The 22,024-nt window shown below is 40.7% G+C and overlaps 1 protein-coding gene across 2 annotated transcripts; it reads right to left on the reverse strand.

Annotated features, from left to right (window-relative positions):
* Positions 1–4,089: 4,089 nt before the first annotated feature.
* DENND10 (DENN domain containing 10) lies at positions 4,090–18,841 on the reverse strand. Of its 2 annotated transcripts, none has more exons than XM_045025429.1 (9): positions 18,760–18,841; positions 15,301–15,497; positions 12,889–12,968; positions 11,586–11,734; positions 11,223–11,334; positions 10,759–10,859; positions 7,810–7,917; positions 6,266–6,360; positions 4,090–5,511 (listed from the first exon to the last, which is right to left on the reverse strand). In XM_045025429.1, exons 2-9 carry the CDS (start codon positions 15,436–15,438, stop codon positions 5,335–5,337), a joined length of 960 nt encoding a protein of 319 aa, XP_044881364.1. In that variant the 5' UTR covers positions 15,439–15,497; positions 18,760–18,841; the 3' UTR covers positions 4,090–5,334. The 2 variants fall into 2 exon arrangements, with proteins under 2 accessions (XP_044881364.1, XP_044881363.1); XM_045025428.1 differs by lacking the exon at positions 18,760–18,841 and adding an exon at positions 18,336–18,480.
* Between the last annotated feature and the right edge of the window lie 3,183 nt (positions 18,842–22,024).

Raw genomic sequence — 22,024 nt, forward strand, 5'->3', positions numbered from 1 at the left:
TTCTAAACAGACTAAAATGCTCTGGCATCACACATTAATGTTACAGTCCGTAGTAATTTAAGCTAAATGATACAATTGCAGCTCCATGTGTGGAAAGTTACTCTCATAATATTAGCGGAGCTGGAAGAACCGCCTATTATTTAAGTTGCCCAATACATCGCAAACCCTGTTTTCAGTTGCCTATTACTGTGCCAAACTTTAATCATTCAGGCTAAAATCTTCCGTGCCAGGTGTTGCATCAGACTATTGGAAAATTTTGGCCAAAACAACTAAGCCATTGCCAAGAACGAGGGAAAAATTGATTGACTTGCAATGTTAAAAAATTCTGGCAACCTTTTCTTTGAAAAGCTCTAATGCCCCCAGGCTTGGGAGCAAGGACTAGAAATCTGGCAGGGGATGCCATTTGTGTCAAGGATGTGTCCTTTTGCCATCTCCATGAAAATCTCCCTAAATTTGGCTAACGTATGTCTTTGAAAAATTGCATTTGTACACGCTCACTAGAGACTCACATTTTAGCAGCAAAAATTCCCTGAAGATTCTGTCCCTCCTGGGCATGCTCCAGGTTGGGGCTGAGCAGGACGTAGCCAACAAATGCAGCTCTAGGCTGCTATGGCATGTTGGTCTCAAGACCTCAACAACCAGGGACACTGTCTCTGTGTTCTCAGTGGCCCGCTGGGGGACCCAGACAGCATGCGGGGAGAAAGGTTCCTGATTCATGTGCAGAGGGGTCAAGAGATGGACCTGCTTTTGGTGGGGGGGGGGAGGGGAGTTGGGAACTGGAGGTTGGTGGGGGAGAGGTAAATTGAGACCAGGAGTTGTGGTGGGAGACTGGGATTGGTAGGCAAAGTAACTGGGAGCAGGAGTGACTGTGACAAACTTGGCAAGAAGTCTAGGACTGGGAGGAGAGGGATTGTGACAAGCTGGCATTCAAAGCCAATTAATGTATGAATAAACATGGTGGGGGAAACTGGGAGCCAGCTGGTGAGGGGAGGAGACTGAAATCAGATGATCAGTCAGGGGGATGAGACAGAACCAGTGAGGTGATGGAAGAAGGTGATGAGGAGGGAGATAGATCTGATGAGGAGTTGAGGTGGAGGTGGAAAAACTGGGACCTGCTGGGTAGAGACTGGAACAAGACATGGGGCAGGGGAGAGACACATCGAGATTGGACAAAGAGCTGGGGAGGAGATTGGGAGTCAAGGGGAGCAGGCAACATGGGCAGGTATGACTGGAGACCACAGTGAGGGGGTGGTGGACTGGCTGGCCAATGAAACGAGTACAGGGGGGAAACTGAGAATCCAGAAGCTTGAGGCTAGAATTTACTGGGCAAGGAGACTGTGATGAGACGCCTAAGCAGTGGAGATGGGCTGGATAGATGAGGAGAATGTGACAGGAAGGAGGAGCTGGGGTGAAGAAAAAACACAGGACTGGGGTATAGGTGGGACAGAAGGCATTGTGCTTGAGAAGAAATGGACAGAAGCATCTGGGTCCACTGGGGGACACTTTCCTCCAGAGCCTGGATTGGAATCCAAGATTCCTGAGTCTCATCATTCCTTTGCGATCAGCCAATATCTGTGAAATCCACTAGCAGAAGTGTTACATCCCCGCTCTTATGTTGGTCTGAATGCACGATGCCAACCTACTACTGCTATCCTTTACTTTGTTAGCTTAAATGGCAGAGGTCTGTGTGATGAATCTAAAGGTTCCAACCCTCCTGATGAACCATATGAATGTCAATATGATGCCAGAGGATGGAAATTGTTTTTTTAGGTTGCTTTTTTTAAAAGCCTATGAAATTATACACACAAACATTTAAAGAACATTAACGTTGCAAAGTCAAACACTCGAAAGTTAGAAAATACCAGTATAAAGCCCCCTTGGGCATATGCATCATGAGACACTCCCATTACATGATCCCAAACTATTTACCCTCTTCTTCACACAGGATGAACCTGCTCTGGAGATGGAACAGGGTTGTGTAGTGAAGGAGATTTTTGTCTGTAGGATACCAGGTTGGAAGGTATGTAGTGGATAAGGCAGAAGATGGCAGGGGGTTACAGGAAGACAAAAGGATGGTTTCATGGTTAAGGCAGCTGAATACTGCCCTGGAGAGCTGGAGTCTATCCCTGCCTCTGCCAGAGCTCCTAGGTGATGCTACTCGAGTCACTCACAAACTTTTCTCAGGTATTCACTAATTGTGCATTCTTCATTTTCTGGGTGTCCAGCGTGATAGCCTGGATTCTGATTTACAGAAGTGCTGAGTGCTCACAGCTGCAGCTGAAGACAAAGGGAACTGTACTTTGAACCTATAAAGTGCTATTTAATACGAAGTACTCTGAAAAACCAGGCATCTCCCATTAGGCATCCAAAATTAGTGGATATTTTGACCTTACTCTTTCTGTTCCTCAGCTCCCCATCTTTAAAAAGGGGGAAATGCCCCCTCACCTGAGATGGGTGTGGTGAAAAGAAATTAATATTTGCGAAGCACTCAAATATTATATTGTTTGGCACCACAGAAAAGCCCATGAGGAAATTAATTCTTCAGAGCAGGGTTTGAATAGTGTGCAGTAAATAAGACATGGGGCCACAAATTGAACAATGAGGAGGAAATAAAATATTCAATAGCTGCTCCTTAAGTTCTGTGCATTGAATGAGGCAAGGGTCCTGTGGAAAAAACAGCACATCTTGTAAAGACAGTATTATGCATACAAAGAAGGGGGCATTATGCACAGGCAACCTTAATAATGACATTTCCTAACTTTGGAGTGCTTGACTTGGCAACCTTAATAATGTTTTAATACAGTTTTTGTATAGGTAATTAACAAATTGGCGGGCCGGGACGGTTTGTTTACCTGACGCGTCCGCAGGTTCGGCCAATCACAGCTCCCAGTGGCCGCGGTTCGCTGCTCCAGGCCAATGGGAGCTGCTGGAAGTGGCGGGGGCCAAGGGACATACTGGCCGCCACTTCCAGCAGCTCCCTGGAATACTGGCCTGGAGCAGAGAACCATGGCCACTGGGAGCCACAATCGGCCAAACCTGCGGACGTGTCAGATAAACAAACTGGCCCAGCCCGCCAGGGACTTTCCCTGCACAAGCAGCGGAACAAGTCTGGGAACCACTGCACTATGGAAATCAGAACTAACCTGGAGTCTCATACTGTCACTTCTCAGCACAGAACCACATTTGACTAACAAAGGGTTGTTGATTTTACCAGTTACACTCAAACTCTCCGTTTAACCCTTGTGAAATCTGTACATGTCAAAAAACCATTATGAAGAAAGATACTGCACTAGCGGAACACAGTTCACTGACTTCTGGAGATAGAAAGAATAAGTTAAATTTCAACAAGGACATTACCATCTGTCCCTTTGAAAGTTAGCAAAACAAACTGGTTATGATCTACATCGGTTTTGTTTTGTTATGTATGGAATCAAAGTTGTGGTCGTGTAGGTGATGCACTACTTCATACAAGTGCACATGGCCCAATTTTCTCCTCACAGGATAAGTGTATCACCTGGGGGCTGGAGGGAATTTAAACCTAATTTTGCACACCTTCCATTGACATTCTGTCTCCCATCTATTACAAGAGTTTGCTTATACCACCTTGCTGTACAGTCAATATAAATAAAAAGGCAACACAATTCTTTTTAAATTAGACACTGTGGTTGAAATATTGTAAATGTTTTAAGTTACCATGTTACTAAATATTTCTATTATTTTATTGTAATTAAAGAGCTGAAGCCTGTGACTTGATAACCATGACTATTCAAGCACAATTTACATGAAATACACAGGGCAAGGGGTTCAGGAAAAAAAAATCATAATTTTTTATAGGCATAACTTTGCTATGTGTATAATTCCTGAAGTGCAAAATTAAGTTTCATTTGTTTTCATACAAAAACATTAGAATGAAAGGTCTGAGACAAACAATAAGGAAATTTGCAACTAAAGAGTCTCCCAGAATGAACGTAAAGGAAAACAAATATCAAATATTTAGTTGGCAAATGAGAACTCTGCTTTTTTGTGAGTTATCCTAAACCAGGCATGTTATTTCAACTACATGTTATTTTAATAAAGCTTGCTTTTTTCTGAAGAATCCATGGAAAGAAATTTTCACTCTAACCCTGCAGTTATAGAGATGCTCAAGACCTGATCCAAAACATGTTGAACTCAATGGAAAGACTAACTTCAATGGACATAAGGCTCAGGCCCAAACTGTGTTTCTTTCTATATGATCTTTAAACTTATCTGGACTATTAAAAACACCCCTTAAGTTATACAAATGGAAAAAAGTCAGAGAGTCCTGATATTCAAAACACAGTCAATATGCCATTCATTTAAAAAATGCTTCTGTGTCTAAACTAACTGCAAAGTTTCTGTCTCGAGTAAATATCTGAAGTAGGATTATACACCCCTGAAAATAGGGGATTGTAGCAGTAGTTCTCTCGGACTAACTGCAATAAGTAGTTATTTTATATATAGATACCTAATTCCTTATCCATATTCTAAAATAGACTTCCTTACTTTACAATACATAAACAAAAATCTTTCTCAAATTAATATTGCTTGTACATAGTTAATTATGAGTTCTTACAGCTTCAAGATACCAAACATTCAATTTTTAATAGTATAAATATGGATTACTAAATTTTTGATCTTAAGTATAAAATCTCTATGTAAAACCACATGCTACACCCATCTGTGCAAAGGCCAGGAAAAAAAAGTTCGATTTTTCATATAACAAAAGTGCTACTGCAGAACCTTTTGACTGGTTTCATGGACATTTCTGCAGAAACATTGGATGTTTGGCTCAAAAAGTAGGTTTCCTTACAAAGAATTCAAGTTCTTCCCAGAAGATTACAAAGCAAAGTTAGTTTCAGACTGCTTACTGAAAACCTGTTACTTTATGGCTATGCAACAAGACAAACAGGTATAGTTTTACTGCTCTAACCATTTTCCAGTTTTCAGTGTTACTTTCAGTGTATCTGATTTCAATTTGTTTATACCAGTACGTCCAGTTCTATAATGTTATAGAGTAAGGGGGAAGATTTCAAAGGCACAAACACAAGTCAGGTGCCCAACTCAGGCTGTGTTTTTGAGTATCTGCCCTTGTGTGTATAAAGTCGGAGTCAAGGAAAAGTAAAAAGACTAGAAATATGTCCTAATGTGTAGCTGCATGTTCCGGGTCGTATGTCTATATTTTGCATTACATCATTAAAATGTAACATTTTCTTTGCTACTTTTAGTTTTTTATATAAGTAGCAGATAGTCATAGTTTTATGGCAAAGATAATAGTTTCATATTGGTCCACAACAGTGAAGTATATCAAGAAAGTCAGATCTTAAGCATTTGTTCAGCAGCTGCTAGATGATAAAGAAAGTTTTCTGTAGCTGGTGGATATCGCTTTTGTTTTAGGGCTTCAAAGTTAAGTGTCGGTTTCTCACCATCATCAGAAACTTCAGTAAATGATGCCAGATTAGTCAAAATTTCTTTTGTCTTCAGTGAAATATCCTTAAAATAAGAATAGATAAATAAGCAAGCATGAATAGAGTACTAGGAAAATTATTTAACATTATTAACACCTCTGTATAAGATACAAACACAAATAGTATACAGGGGAAATAATTGGTCAGAACGCATCAATATGCCACTTAAAAAAAGGAATTTTGGAATATTCTTTCTTCAGATCTGATCATGTGAGATGCTGAACATTTAATTCAGGGGTAGCTGGGAGTTCTCAGCATTTCACAGGGTCTAACACCTTTATTTCAAAATTATTACCGCAATGCAATTGTGTAATAGCTAACAGACTCTACTGGTGTGGGAATGGAAAAAAAACAGCATTTTGAAGCCCAATCTTAAATCTGAAGCAGCATATTTCAGGGTTTAAAATGTTAGCTATGAATTTTTCCAAGAAGTTATAGTACAAGTGAAGCAAATAACTGATTATAAAATCTTATACCATTGTAAAATCATTTTATTTTAATATGAGTGAAATATATTCAAAGGAATGCCTGGAATTTTTTCAACAACATGAAGTGCCTACACACTGTTTTAGTTACTTTATTTATATACTTTTATAACCAGGTCATGATAACAGAACTATTTTAACAATTTCAATGTATAGTGGTATGTATAAACTAGAGATTGCAACAGATCAACAGACTTTGGGGGAAGCAGGGCCTGAACTTTCATTATGGTATTTCTTTCTTTTTTAAAATAAAATGTTAACGAAAGGAGAAATTTAAACATAAAAGAGACTAACCTTAATTACTTGACTATCTGATTTATCTGGATCTTCTGCAGCCTGAACAATGAGTTGACCAATTTCTTTGTGCAATTTTCCCATTGTCATTGCCTCTGGGGAGTAGAGAAAATATATCATGCATTCATTCTGATCATCTAACCCAGTGTTTCTCAAAGCCAGTCTGGGCCAGTTTGTTTACCTGCCACGTCCTCAGGTTGGGCCGATCGAGGCTCCCAATGGCCATGGTTCGCCGTCCCAGGCCAATGGGGGCTGCGGGAAGTGGCGTGGGCCAAGGGATGTGCTAGCCGCACTTCCTGCAGCCCCCACTGGCCTGGAGCGGCAAACCACGGCCAGTGGGAGCCGCGATCGGCCAAACCTGCAGATGCGGCAGGTAAACAAACTAGCCCAGACTGCCAGAGGCTTTCACTGAACAAGCGGCAGCCTGACTTTGAGAAGTACTGATCTAACCCATCTAGAATATAATATTTTGCACATATAGCACCCTTCATTCAAAAACAGTAGTAGCAGGTCACTAGCATTTATAACAATGGCACCTCTCACCTTTACTCATATGCTCTCTTTAATGGAGCTTCCTGAAAATATTTATGTAGGATGCAGAATAATAGGACTGCCTACAAGAACTTTTCACTAAAATGCACTTTGAACTTTATCGTATTTTCATGGTTTTCCCATCACATCTTCTTTCTTGCTTTTGCTGGGATAAAATTAATATGCAGAGGTACAATTAGACAAAATATTGTAGATCCTACAATGGCGTTACAGATAAGTTGATTGCTAGTTTCCAGAAAGTATGCTGAAGTTTTTATATAAAGAACTAAAAAGTAAAGATAAATCAAGGTTAGCCAAGATCAGGCTTTTTTCTTTATACTTTAAAAATAAGAGCTGATAAATATTTTAAAGAATTGTTATGAATTTTTAGTAGTGAAATGTGCAAATGCATTTAAGTGACAAACTACCATGTGGTAAATTGATGGCAAGCCAAATTATGAGTTCTCCTCATGACCTTTATCTGTTGTTTGACATCCATGGACGAATTAATTTGTGCATTTTTAATAAAATCAAGTTAAGATTTCCTTCTGCTCTAAAGGTTTTATCCTCCATGCATTGAGAGTTTTGCAAGCAGCATTTCCCCCTTGATCATTGGTAGGAGATACAAAACCAGAAGTTCAGTGGGTATGAAAATGGGAATTGTCATTTATAATGGCTTAGTTCTGGGCTGGATCCATAACCCACTCATGGTTCAGAATGTAACTTTATGAAAATATAAAATGTTTCAGTCACATGTTTTAAATTAAGACTTGTGTATTATACACAAGACCACCCTTCTCTAATTCCATTACACATGATGACATTATGGCCCAGATTCACCAAACATCTTCCAGGCTCCAGCTGAGAAGGGCTATGAAAGCTCTAAAATAATTGCTCTCTCAGAACTAGCCTGGAAACAGGACCAATATTTTGTTGAATCTGGCTCTATGTTCAGAGTTACAAAGCAAATACCACCACCTCTTGCCAAAACAAAACAAAAGCTGCCAACCAACCTTTCGCTTGCCGGGAAATGGTAATTTCACTGTCTGCCAAATTCACATACACATCATATAGATCCAGTCTATTGCTCACTTTGGAGTCTATAAATCCAGCAATGTAACCTAGGTGGTAGAGATTTACCAAGACAAATTCTGATTAAAAACTGAAAACCAAAAGAGATGTAGTGTAAACTAAAATCTGTTTTAAAATTAAGGACTTGATCAAGCACCCACTGAAGTTAACTGACTTCTTTGGGCATTTGAATAGGCACTTAGTATATTTTTTGACTTCCAGAGTTTAAAAATTAAGAACAAAACAGTATACATAGTAAGGAAGATTACATTTTCAGTTTCAAAGCTTTCTTGCTACTCAAAATATTCCAAAAAAACAAAACAAAACAAAAAAATGTGACTGTGTGTTCACTTTCCAAAGGTGAAATACACGAAGGTCTATAGCAGCAGTCACTATCCTGAAGACTCGCCAGTCAATCGTGATCTCCGGCCACTGTGGTGTAGAGGGGCTGCCGCTAAGGCAGGCTCCTTGCCTGCTACAGCCCCACACTGCTCCCAGAAGCAGCCAGCACGCCACCACAGCCGGGGGAAGGGGTCTCCATGCGCTGCTCGTGCCTGCAAACACTGCCCCTGTATCTCCCAATGGCTGGGAACGGGGAGCTGTGGCCAATGGGAGCTGCAGGGTCAGTGCCTGCAGAGAGGGGCAGTGCACGGAGTCACGTTCCCCTCCCAAGGGGCTGCAGGGGCGTGTTGGCCCCTTCCGGGAGTGGTGTGGCCACGTGGTGCACTACTGGCTGGCAGGGTGCAGGGGGGTTGGCCTGGCTCGTGATGGGGAGGAGGTGCCGACGTGCCTGAGTGGGGCCGGGGCAGGCAGGGAGTCTGCCTTAGCCCCGCTGTGCCGCCAACCGGGAGCCACCTGAGGTAAGTGCGCCCCGGCGGGAGCCTGCAGCCCAACCCCCAGCCCGGAGCCCCCTCCCAGAGCCAGCACTCCATACCCCTTTCTTCACGCCAAGCCCCTGCCCCAGGCTCAGCCCAGAGCCCTCTCCCACACTCTGAACCCCTCAGCCCCAGCCCAGAGCCCGCACACCCTCCTGAACCCCAACCCCCTGCCCCAGCCCGGTGACAGTGAGTGAGGGTGGGGGAGAGCAAGTGACGGCGGGGGAGGAGGGGAAGAGATGGAGTGAGTGGGGCAGGGCTTTGGAGAAGATCCTCGGTTGAACTTAAATTCTGAAAGTGTTTTTGTGCCTAAAAAGGTTGGAGACCACTGGTCTATACACTAAGAGACTCCATTAAAGTGCACTTAGCGGCTATTTGAGTCAGGAATATAATGGTAATGGCAGCAGAACGTTTTCTGATTTACAACATGCCAGCTAGGTTTATCTCAGTATGCCCTCCCTTATAGCAGCTGTTTCCTGTTGAAGTGTGGTTTGGTGATTTTGATGAGCTGAGGTATACACTAGTGGTCAAATAGTCAAACAAACATTAAAAATACTTGTTAATTATAAAACTGATTATCTGAAAGAGAGAAGAGTGAGGAAATTCAAGGTTAAGAATACTGCTAAATCCTTCGTTCACTCTGTTGTGTCCAGTTTGGGAGGGAAGGTAGAAGCTTACAGTCTTTTGATGTATTATATAACATATACACTCAATAGAAATCACAAATCAGACTCTTACAGCCTGGGGAGGCCATTTGTGACTATAATAAACAGCCACCAACTGACCCAGTGGAGCACATTCAGGATAGAATGCCAACCTTTAAAGTGAATTACTTCTTGTTAATGTAAGTGAAATACCTACTATTACTTTGAGTTACTTTTTTGTAGTTAAAGAATAAGAAAAATGAATCATTAACCACATACGTGCTTTGAAGATAATCTTATTTGGGTTGAAGGCATGTTATCAACCCCTCCTGTAAAACTGCATTAAGTCCTTCATTCCATCTGTCCCAAAACAACATCAAAAGGAAACAAGCTTACTTCCCTACCTCCTCCCCCACCCGCCCCTATTTATTTAGGAAGTTAATAAGTTTACAAATCCCTGCCATGTAAATATCAGAAATAAAATAATCATTACAACAATTAGTTTTTGTTTAAAGAGACATTATACGGGAATCTGGTCTATTTAGCAGGATGTTACCATATTACAGAGTGAGCATCATTACAACACCTATGTCATTCCTAGCGATTTTATTAAACTGAGTGAAATCTCTATGTAGAGGTATGTTAAATATGTGTATCAAATGCTACTATTCAAAAAAATTGAACAGGTATGCTGAGTTTTTTGAAGAATTTAATTTGAGTACTGAATATAAAGTAACTAACTATCTACATATCTATCCATCCTCTGTCTATTTTGCTGGATACATAATTGGTGTATTAAATTTTTTTCTGTAACCACAACTTCCCATATTTTTTCAACCATCTCCCAGTGGTTGGGCTATTTTTCTTTTCCCAATAGGAGGCTACAAATAGCCGAGCAGCTTCTAGCAGATGAGAGATTAATTCTTCATTTCCTTTTGTGTGACCATTTCCACTAGGAGGCCCCAGAAAGTTTACCAAAAGATTATTTGGTAATAACTATCTCACAATTTGTGATATTTGGTTCCAGATTACATTCCAATACTCTCTAATGACTGGCTCGATCTTCTTAGCAACTAAAGGAATTCATTTATAGTAGCTTGGAGGGAGGGAGGAAGTACAATCCATCTGCATGGAACCACCAATAAAACTATTTATCTGATCTTTAATGTAATGTAAAACGCATGCTTTTTTTTTAAAAAGAAAAAACACACAGTCTAACTTCTATGACAGATTTAAAGAATTAAAAATCCTCAAAATGAATTTATGATGGAAATAGCAAGAGATTTTTCATGACATTATTGCTAAAGGATGTTGCTCCAATGCAGATGAAATTAACATTATGAACAAAGTTTGACTGATAATTTATTACTACCTGTGCAGGTCTTTAATGCTTCCAGTTCATCATCATTTAGATGAACATACGAATGAAGAATTGACCAGTCCTGTCGATGCCACACTAAAGCAGGTAGAGTCCTAAGGAAGTGAAGTTAGCATTTGAAACTAAGTATATTTTTCTTGTACTAATCGGTGACTTAGCACTTCATACTGTAAAGCTTTAGAGAGAAATATAAATTTTGTGACATTAAGAATCGCTTGTACATGAGAGCATGCATACAGACATATACAGAGAATTGAGGGTCCTTATATTATTGGTATTCATTCTATTTTTAAGGCCCTTGTCCAGGAAAGCACTTAAACACATACTTTGGTTCCACTGAAATCAGTGGGACCTAAGAACATGTTTAACTATAAGCATTTACTTTAGTGCTTTCCTGAATATAGATACTTTGCAGAATCAGGGCCTAATGCATTTTTATTTACAGGTATGTGCTGTACCTGGTAAACTCCTGGATGACTTCTATTCTTGGGTGATATACAACAATTCTTTTCTTTAACATCAGTGCAGTGAATAGGATAACTGTTTCCATACCAAACTGAGATACTATATCTACGAGACAGGAAAGAAAGACTTTATGGTATCACAAGAGTATCTCTGGCAATATTTCTTTAAAAATTATTGACAAGTCACCAGACATCACCGTACTCAGAACATATATAAACAGTTCATATTAGTTACTTATCTGAACAGAATTTGGAACTTGATATATAAATCTATTTTATATGGCTGCAGAATGGCATTGTAGATTTCATATTTAAATAAGATAAAAGTAATCAGTTGACTATAGATTTATTTTTAACCTTTGATTGAACCTGCAAGGTAAGCCTTTCGGGCATCAAAATCTTTGCTGAGGAAAGATCCATTTTCTTCACTCTGGCAGATCCCCTTTGTAAGAACTGCAATGTAACTCTCCATCATTTTAACTGGACTCCCATGTTTCAGGTAGATTCTGCATTAAAAAAGTGAAAATATTTAGTTTTTTTTCTATGATGGTGTGAACAGTACAGCTAGGCATATGAAAAGGTCATGGTATCACCAAAACACTGATTTGGAAGAATTCTGATTTTAAGACACATGATTAGGTCAGGATGAGCACAAAAACTTGTCTGGTTTTTGGATCTATGGTCAACTCATGTGCTTATTAGGATTTCCTATTTCATAAGTGAATGGGAGCTATAGATTCAGTATAAAACAAGTAAAGAAACCAAAACCAAAATATTTGTGTATTTATAAAAGATTTGTTTTGTGAAGGGCAAAACTCCTCATATTCTTCATCTGATTTTTAAATACCGATCATATGATCAGTTACCTCATGATTATCAAAGAAACATTAGCAAAAAAGGTACAGCTGACAGGAGACCTGCTGTACGTGAGACAAATGCAAAGACTCTCAGTCTGTCCCTTGTACATAGAAAAAAGAAACTCTCCCCCCTCTTAATATCCATTTGTTAATCATCTCTCTTCCTCTGAGCTTTAACTACTGGTAAGTTTCCCCTGGGAAAGGAGAAAAGAATTCAGATGTAGGAACACTGTACTTAAAGCTTCAAAACAGATTATTTCAAAAATAGTGTTGTAGATGTTTCTAAGCTGCCATCTTCCATTTTAGTTTCCCTACAAAGCTACTGTCACATTTATTTTTAAATTCAACTATAATTTTAAGATCATTTAGAAAGATTATCAGTTTATAAATCAACCGTTATAACCTCCACCTTATAAGATCCACACACACAAAAAGAAAACAAGTCACAACCAACCTAAATAGTTTATGCAACAGTGAAACAGAAAGATCACAGAGGCTCTTTCAGTATTTATTACATTTTTAAAACATGTTCTTGGGGAAAAAAAGCTGTGAAAAATGAAGAATTTTATTTTTATGGTAACATATGTTGAACATTTGACTATGTTATTAATTTTAACACATGGACACAAAATAGCCAGTTGTACTTAATCACAGACCTAGATTTTATAGAGTTGGAATAACGAATCATAATACAGACATTATACAAACATTCATATTGTTAGACAACATGTATCGTTCAGCCTCCCAGTTTGGCAATACCTAAGTATTTAAACATTTGCACTAAATACAGCTTTTATACAGACCTACACAATATCCTAGTGAAGGCAGCATATTTCTCCGGGTTAAAATCTTTGGCAGTCAGAACAATAGAAAAGTGAGTCACCTGTCCAAAACACACAAAAAAACATGCAGGTTGTTTTATATACTTCCATTTTAATTCAGGTAATGCTTACATTACTGAATTTAATGCAACACTCATACAAGACATTACAGTACCAGGAGAGTGCGAGACAGCTGCAAATCTCATTTATATACAGGACAAAAGACACAGCTAATGGCTTCTGACTTGACCCACTTTCACTGAGTCGGAATTATCAATATTTGGTGGATTAAACAAACAACAAAACCCCACCCCTAAACATGAGACAGTTACCTGCCCCCACCCCATTCACCTCCTACTGCAGATATGATAGATTACAATGGTGTGAGGAGAAGGACAGAACCATGGTGGGGGGTTCTAAGGTGGAGGTGGAGAGGGTGGGAGGAGGACAGGAGGAACCACCACTTTGGAATGCTTTTTACTTAATATGGAATGCCACAATGCTACTACTCTTACAACAACTTATTAAGGGACCTTAATGTCAGAGTACAGAAGAAATGAAAGTGCATCTGCAATATTTCAATCATCAGTAATAAAGATGAATACGCATACAATTCAATCCTTCAGAAAAGCACAATAAATCACGTACCAAAATAGAGACTTTGAATGCTAAGATACATTTTAAAATAGACATATATTTTAGCAGAAATTTAGAGGATGCAACAACGAAAAACCTATTTTAGTTATAAATAATGAGTGAGATATAACAATGCTGTTCAAAGACTAATTTTACAGCCTGGGTCCCAAGCATTATGTCTGCATTTTTGTAATATCTAACAAACTGTCCAAAACCCTTTCCATTGGACATATTAGAGATAGCATAAGATGGTCAGAAAACTGGGTGTAAGTGGCATTCTGTAAGTGTGCAAAATTAATCTCTTAAACTCTGAGGGGAAAAGAAAGGGGTGGGAGGATGTAACAGGAAAGGTGGTATTTATAGCCAAAAAAATAGACAAGGGAAGTTCTACAAAGTCTATCCTACAGGGATAAAAACTGCTTAAAAACAAAACAGAATGTAAGATAAAGCGAGGATATGCACACGGTTCCTTTCTGCCTATATCTTTTACTAATATCAGCCTATTATCCATTCAGCCTATTCCTTTCCAAAGCTTCCTATGTAACTTCTTTCCTCTACATTGCCTGGAGTAGCCTCCCTGTTCTCATACACCAAACAACTACTCTCTTCTGATCCAAATAATCAGTCCAAATCTGCCAGGTCTATCATCTTTAATCTTCCATTCTAACAAAATGTATGCCATCATAAATTCTATTAAAACACCCCCAAAATTAAAATCCATGATGCACCCAACTTTCTCCTTTTCATCATTACATGGAAATTCGTCCTCTCACCTTTAACCTCCTCCATTTCTTTACTACTTCTCTCCCCACAATGACCCATGTCCATTATTCTTTTGTTATTTCTTGGGTCTAACTCCAAATTGTAAGCGCAGGGAAGCTATTACTAAACATATCTAGGATTAACAGGAATAATAATAATAAAGTTCTCCTTGTCATTACTTTAACTTTTAACCATGCCACAGAAGATATCCTTAATGCTTTAGGAGTCAAATTCACCCTTAAGTGGAAACTGATGCAATCCTGTTGATTTCAAAGGGAGTTGCAACTGCTTACTCAAGGGCTGCATATATACCCCTTTCTTTTTACCCAGCCACACCCCCTTTTTTGCTGCTCACAGAGAGGCCAAAGAGAGAGTGTATATTACACTTGTTTTGCATACGCACAGAATACCAAACTGGTATAAAGTACATTAATCTGCTACTCACAAATTTTTTGCCCAATGACTTCAGGAGGAAAGGACTACCAAGAATCAAGCCCTATTGTGCTAGGAACTCTACAGACTTCTTTCAACCTCTATTGCCAAGATTTAGCATCATACTACACACGTGATTTTTAGGCAAAAATCTTCATTGTTTTCAATGAGAATTCATGCTTAAAAGCTTGTGCCAGGAAGAGACCCTTAGCTTTTCTTCCTCCCAAATATTTTTAATTTATATGAAAAACAGTGAGCTTTGTACTTATTTTCCAGAAGCAAGTGGTTACAGTGTATTTCAACCCCCAAAATAATCTGCAAAAAATAATTTTAAAAAGTTCACAACTGTCGAAGACCATAAAACATACTCAGGGAATTTCAAAACTGCAAAATATGGATCCATTCCTGTAAACGCTCTTGAGCATGTGCTTGTTCCTGAGAACAACCCCATTCCTTCCATTAGAACTATTACCACTAGTAAGTACCCCAGCTAGTAGTAAAGCATTTGCAGAACTAGGCCCCAGAACACTGCTTTAGACAGCTTTATTGGTGATTCAATCCCACCTTTTTCAAGACTGAAGAATCTTGAACTTCCACTGTTGTGATATAGAACCATGATCTTCTATACTGGCCAAATACAAAGGTGTGAAGCAGTTTATTTTCATCTGTAAGGCAGCATTTTCTCAGCAATAGATCCCTCATTTCAGCTGTCGTGGAAGGATAACACCATACCCACAGAGCATCTCCATTGGTGTCTTTTTCTATGGTGGAAAGATGTTCACTGTGAGAATGCCAAACAGCAGCAAGGAAGTAAATTGATTGGTTAATCAGATCTGTTTACTGGAATCAGCTTAACATCCATCCCATTTTACACTAACTATATCAGTACCCACTCATGCCAGTTGTCTGTTTGCAGTTCTGTTATTAACTTTTATTTTCAGGTATTTATAACATTTTGTTGTAAAAGTCTGCTCTTGGCATACAAAGTCCCAGCCAGGTAAGGCTTTTGAGTATGTGGAAAAATAAGAATTGTAGTTTTCAAAGGTGCTGTCTCCAGTTATACAAACTCTTGTGCACTTACTTAGCTTTAAGCATATACGTAGTCCCATTGACTCCAATGGAATTATTTTGGTGCTCAAAAATAAGCATGCACTTAAGTATTTATAGAACCCTTAATTGCATCATTTAAAATCTCCATCAAAGTGTCACAATGCTTTGAAGTGGTAAAGCATCATTATTAACTGTTTATTGTTAAACTAACAGACTTATTTGAACTATGAAATTATCAGTTAACTCTCTCAATTAACAATACTTTCACTTTGTATTTCAATAAGTAATAACTAAAATAATGGCATCTTATATTTATGTGGCATCTATATGCTATAGAAGGGGAACATTATCTGTCTGAGCATTTATAGGCTTCATTCCCAAATGCTGTACCAACCACATGCCAAATGTTGCCTTCAGATACACACCATTGGAAATATGTGGGGGTATCAGAGGGCAGGTTCTGGCTCTTTTGCATGCAGGAATCATTTAAAATAAACTGGCATAATTAACAAAAACAAGCAACACTTGGACACTTATATAATGCTGTCCATCTCCAACTGCATTTTATACCAAGAGGCAGAGATATGTTGTTAGCCGCATTTTTATGGATGGGCAGAGGGCCACCTGTTGCTGGGCGGTTCTGGGGTTCACACCTCCATTACAGAATCACAGAAATATATGGCAGGAAGGGACCTCAAGAAATATCAAGTCCTGCCCCCTGCACTGTGGCAGGACCAAGTAAACCTAGACTATACCTGACAGATGTTTGTCCAACTTGTTTTTAAAAGTTTCCAGTTATGGGCACTCCACAACCTCCCTTGGAAGCCTATTCCAGAGCTTAATTTCTCTTATAATTAGGTTTTCTTAATATCTAACATAAAACTTCCTTGATGCAGATTAAGACCATTACTTCTTGTCATACCTTCAGTGGACATAAGAAAATTGATCACTGTGCTCTTTATAACAGCCCTATTGGAAGACTTATCAGGTTGTGTCTCCGTCTTCTTTTCTCAAGACTAGTTTCTCATGTCTAGTTTTTCGAACCTTTCCTCATAATTCAGATTTTCTAAACCTTACATCATTTGTGTTTAGGGCAGTGGTTCTCAGACTTTTGTACTGGTGACCCCTTTCACAGAGCAAGCCTCTGAGTGCGACCCCCCTCTTATACATTAAAAACACTTTTTTATATATTTAACACCATTATAAATGCTGGAGGCAAAGCAGGGTTTGGGGTGGAGGCTGACAGCTCACGACCAGCTGAGGGATCCCGACCCCCAGTTTGAGAACCCCTGGTTTAGAGTGACCAGACATTCCGATAAAAACCCGATAAAAGTTGTTTGTCCCACATCCTGACAGATGTATGGTCAGGATGCCATTTGTCCCGATATTCTGGCTCAGGGTTTTGGGGTTTTTTTTTGCTTTGGACCTCCCCCGCCACCCCCAATGTGTCCCAATATTTTGTTCATGTAATCTGGTCACCCTATTTGTGTTACTCTCCTCTGAACTCTTTCCAATTTGTCTCCATCCTTCCTAAATTGTATTGCCCAGAATTGGACACAGTACTCCAGGTGTCTAATATACAACACTCCTGTTAATACACCCTGAATCATATTAGTCTTTTTTGCAGTTGTGTCACATTGATGACTCATTTCATTTTGTGGTCCACTATACCCTCCAGAGTCTTTCAGCAGTATTACCACCAGTTATTCCCCATTTTGCTGCTGTGCATTTGATTTTTCCTTCCTAAGTCAATTACTTTGCAGTTGTCTTTATTGAATTTCATCTTGTTGAATTCAGACCAATCCTCTGATTTTTCAAAGTCATTTTGAATTTAAAACCCATCCTCCAAAGTGCTTGCAACCCCTCCCAGCTTGATGACATCTTCAACTTTTATAAGCATGCTCTCCACTCCATTATCCAAGCCGTTAATGAAAACATTGAATAATACTGGACCCAGGACCTGTGCGGCCCCACTAAATACACTCTCCCAATTTAACAGCAAACCACTGATAATTACTCTTCGAGTATGGCCTTTCAACCAGTTGAGCGCCCACCTTATCAAAGTTTCATCTGGACCACATTTCCCTACTTTACTTAGGAGAACTTCATGCAGAACTGTGTCAAAAGCCACGCTAAAGGTATGTAAGGTGGCCAAAAGAGGAAAAGTTCCCTCGGTAGGTTACTGCCCGGCCCAGGCCCCACATGTGAAGGAAAAAGGTTGGGGTGGTGCCTCAAAGAGTGAGAACTGTTTGATGGGTGCTGTCCCCCTACCCAGGAGCGCTGAGAGCCATTGAACTCAACTGTAAACCCTGTATACGATGGAAACCACTTCAAGCCAGGGGGTGCAGCAGTATCCCCAGTTCCAGCACCTCTGCCCCCACACCACCGCAAGAGCCCCACCCTCTGTTGAAGGGGCAGAGGGTCCTGTCAAGGAGCTGGAGTCGGGGGCTGGGCAGGTGTCTCCGCCCTTTAGCCAGCCCGCGGATCTGCCCCTCCCCAGCACAGAGGGGTAGATACACCAGGGGCAAAGGGCCCAGGGGTGTCCTTACCAATCAGCCCCACGCCTAGCAGCTGCTGAATCTCCGGCTCTGCCATCTTCCTGCTGCCCGGCTCTGCTCGCTTCCCTGCCCGGCCGCAGCGCACCAGGCCCGGCCCAGCCCCCTCGCCCTCTTCCTGGGTCCCCCGCAGCGGCTGCCGCCTGAGCACCCAGGCCCTGCCCCGCCTCAGACCGCCTCCGCCCGCTGTCCGGGCACCGCCCTCGGCCCGGCCCCGCTGCTGCCCCGCCTCCCAGGCCCCACGCAGGGCGCAGACGCGGCCTCGGCCGTTGGCGCCCCCGTGCAGAAGCCTGGAGGATCAATGGGTCGGGGCGCAGCGGCTGCCCGGGCAAGGGCTGGGCTTTTCCCCCGCTCGCTTGACCGGGGCCCCTCCAGCAAGCCGGGCCTGGCTTGGCCTGGCCTCCCGGGGCCCTTCCACCTGGCCGTCTCTCGCCCCCGCGGGGCTCCTCCGGCGGGTCTGGCTTCTCCCCAGCCCGGGGGTCCGACCTCTCCCCCAACGCGCCCCCGGGACCACGCTGAGTGGCCTGGTCTCCCCACCTCTTGGGTCGCTTCCCTGGGACTCCTCCGTTCGGCCTCCCCACATGCCCCTAGTGCTGCATCCCGGGCCCCCTCTGGGGGACCTCCCCACCCCCTTTCTGCCTACACCTCCGGCTCTCTCCTCTGTGTGATTTCTCCACTGTGGCTCAGTAAATAATTTTTGGGTTTGGGGGCTGAACTGAACAATCTGAATAAATAAATAAAATCGGTTAGTTTCTACGTGAAACTGTTTTTGTTTTTTTTCCCCCCCTAGTTGCCAAAACACAGAACTGAAAACGTTTCATTCAGGTTGAATTGAAACTTTTCGAATGTCCTTCTGAAACAATATTTCAAAACAAAACAGTAAGGGTTGAAGCAAAATGTTGATCTGAAGCAACATTGTGAAATGAAATGGTTCATTTAAAAATAATGTCAAAATGGTTTATTTCAAAAATGTCAAAATGAACCGGTTTTACTTTTCTTAAAAAAATTCCTAATGTTGTTTAAAACTGCATTTTCCAACTAATTTACTGCATAATCGAAAAGTTTTGTCCTGCTCTATTCCGCACCCTTAGGCTGCACCAATGTGAACACTTGAACTCCATCCATGTTTATTGGTGAATTGTCAATGTATTTTGATGTTTACTTAGGGTTGGTTGCTTTGATAAATTACACTTCTGGTGTGTGTGTGTGTGAGAGCGGTGGAGCATTTCCCATTCTTAAATGTGTATCACTGATGATCATTATGCATGTGGATCTCTATTGTTTGTTGATGTGTATTATTCCTATATGCCTACCTGAAGAATGTCAGTGTCTCCTCTTAAATATATACCTGTTTGCAGGATCAGGCCATAGTCTGAAGGCATCTCTTTCTGCTTAGTTAGATTTTTGTCTGTCCTTTGCAACCATGTGAAACAGCTTTCTCCATATCACTACCTTTCCAAAATATATTCTAATAGGAGATGAAAACTATCTTTTTTACTTTTGTTCATCACTGAATTTTTCTTTTCCTTTGCTATTAATTTTCTATTTTAACGTTGTAACTATTTGTATTATTTAACTTTGAGTTATTTAATTCTGTAAATCATTGATGGGTACAGTTTACATGCAAGCTGTTGTACAAAATACAATTGTATTGCTTAGAAGTCTTATTTTATTATCAATTGTTTTTATTATGGTTATGTCCAGAGGTTCCAAACAGAATTTGGACCTGGGAATGTTTGGCACTATACAAATACATACAAAATACAGGTACCCATAGCAGTGCCATAGCTATGGGTACCCGCATGGCCCCACAGTATGCCAACATCTTTATGGCTGACTTAGAACAACGCTTCCTTAGCTCTCGTTCTCTAACGCCCCTACTCTACTTGCGCTACATTGATGACATCTTCATCATCTGGACTCATGGAAAAGAAGCCCTCGAGGAATTCCACCGTAATTTTAACAATTTCCATCCCACCATCAACCTCAGCCTAGACCAATCCACCCAAGCGGTCCATTTCCTAGACACTACTGTGCTAATAAGCGATGGTCACAAAAACACCACCCTATACCGGAAACTCATTGACTGCTATACTTACCTACATGCCTCCAGCTTCCATCCAGGACACACCACACGATCCATTGTCTACAGCCAAGCTCTAAAATACAACCGTATTTGCTCCAATCCCTCAGACAGAGATAAACACCTACAAGATCTCTATCAAGCATTCTTAAAACTACAATACCCACCTGCTGAAGTGAAAAAACAGATTGACAGACCCAGAAGAGTACCCAGAAGCCACCTACTACAGGACAGGCCCAACAAAGAAAATAACAGAACGCCACTAGCCATCACCTACAGCCCCCAACTAAGACTTCTCCAGCGCATCATCAAAGATCTACAACCTATCCTTAAAGATGATCCCTCACTCTCACAGATCTTGGGAGACAGGCCAGTCCTCGCTTATAGACAGCCTCCCAACCCGAAGCAAATACTCACCAGCAACCGCACACCATACAACATAAACACTAACCCAGGAACCTATCCTTGCAACAAAGCCCGATGCTAGCTCTGTCCACATATCTATTCAAGTGACACCATCATAGGACCTAATCACATCAGCCACGACATCAGGGGCTCGTTCACCTGCACATCTACCAACGTGATATATGCCATCATGTGCCAGCAATGTCCCTCTGCCATGTACATTGGCCAAACCGGACAGTCTCTATGCAAAAGAATAAATGGACACAAATCTGACACTAGGAATCATAACATTCAAAAAACAGTGGGAGAACACTTCAACCTCTCTAACCACTCAGTGACAGACTTGAAGGTGGCAATTTTGCAACAAAAAAACCTCAAAAACAGACTCCAAAGAGAGACTGCTGAACTTGAATTAATATGCAAATTAGACACAATTAACTCAGGCCTAAACAGAGACTGGGAATGGTTGGGTCATTACACTAATTTAATCTATTTCCCTATGTTAAGTTCTCCTCACACCTTCTATGGGTCATCTTAATTATCACTTCAAAAGTTTTTTTTCTCCTGCTGATGATAGCTCACCTCAATTGATTAGACTCTGCCTGTTGGTATGCATACTTTCACCTTTTCATGTTCTCTGTATGTATAAATATCTCCTGTCTGTGTGTTCCATTCTATGCATCCGAAGAAGTGAGCTGTAGCTCACGAAAGCTCATGCTGAAATAAATTTGTTAGTCTCTAAGGTGCCACAAATACTCCTGTTCTTTTTGCGGATACAGACTAACATGGCTGCTACTCTGAAACCTATTCTTTGAATATATCAATAAAGTAGTGGCTAAAGGAGAATCATATCAATGAATGTAACTTATTTAGACTTCCAAAAGGCCTTTAACCAGGTCCTTGACTAAAGGCTACTAAAGAAGCCAGCAATCATGGGGTAAGAGGCAAAGTATTGTCATAGATCAAAAACTGGCTAGGAGGCAGAAGGCAAAGAGTATGATCAAGTGGTCAGTTTTCATCAGGAGCCTCAAGGTTCCATATGAGGTCTTGTTTAATATATTTATTAATGATCTAGGAAGGGAGGTGAGTGCTGAAGTAGCAACATTTGCAGATGTCACAAAGTTATTCAGGTTAGTCAAGACCATGGAGGACTGTGAGGAACTTCAGAGAGACCTAAAGGAAAGTGAATAGGGGA

Source organism: Mauremys mutica, chromosome 7, assembly GCF_020497125.1.
Source record: "Mauremys mutica isolate MM-2020 ecotype Southern chromosome 7, ASM2049712v1, whole genome shotgun sequence".
In the NCBI taxonomy this organism is placed as follows: Eukaryota; Metazoa; Chordata; order Testudines; family Geoemydidae; genus Mauremys; species Mauremys mutica.

Coding starts and splice junctions, on each gene's coding strand:
- DENND10 (XM_045025428.1), bottom strand. CDS start 18,381: ATGGCAGAGCCGGAGATTCAGCAGCTGCTAGGCGTGGGGCTGATTG. Junction 15,498..18,335: donor GCTAGGCGTGGGGCTGATTG/GTAAGGACACCC, acceptor TTTCCACCATAG/AAAAAGACACCAATGGAGAT. Junction 5,512..6,265: donor CAGATAGTCAAGTAATTAAG/GTTAGTCTCTTT, acceptor TCTTATTTTAAG/GATATTTCACTGAAGACAAA.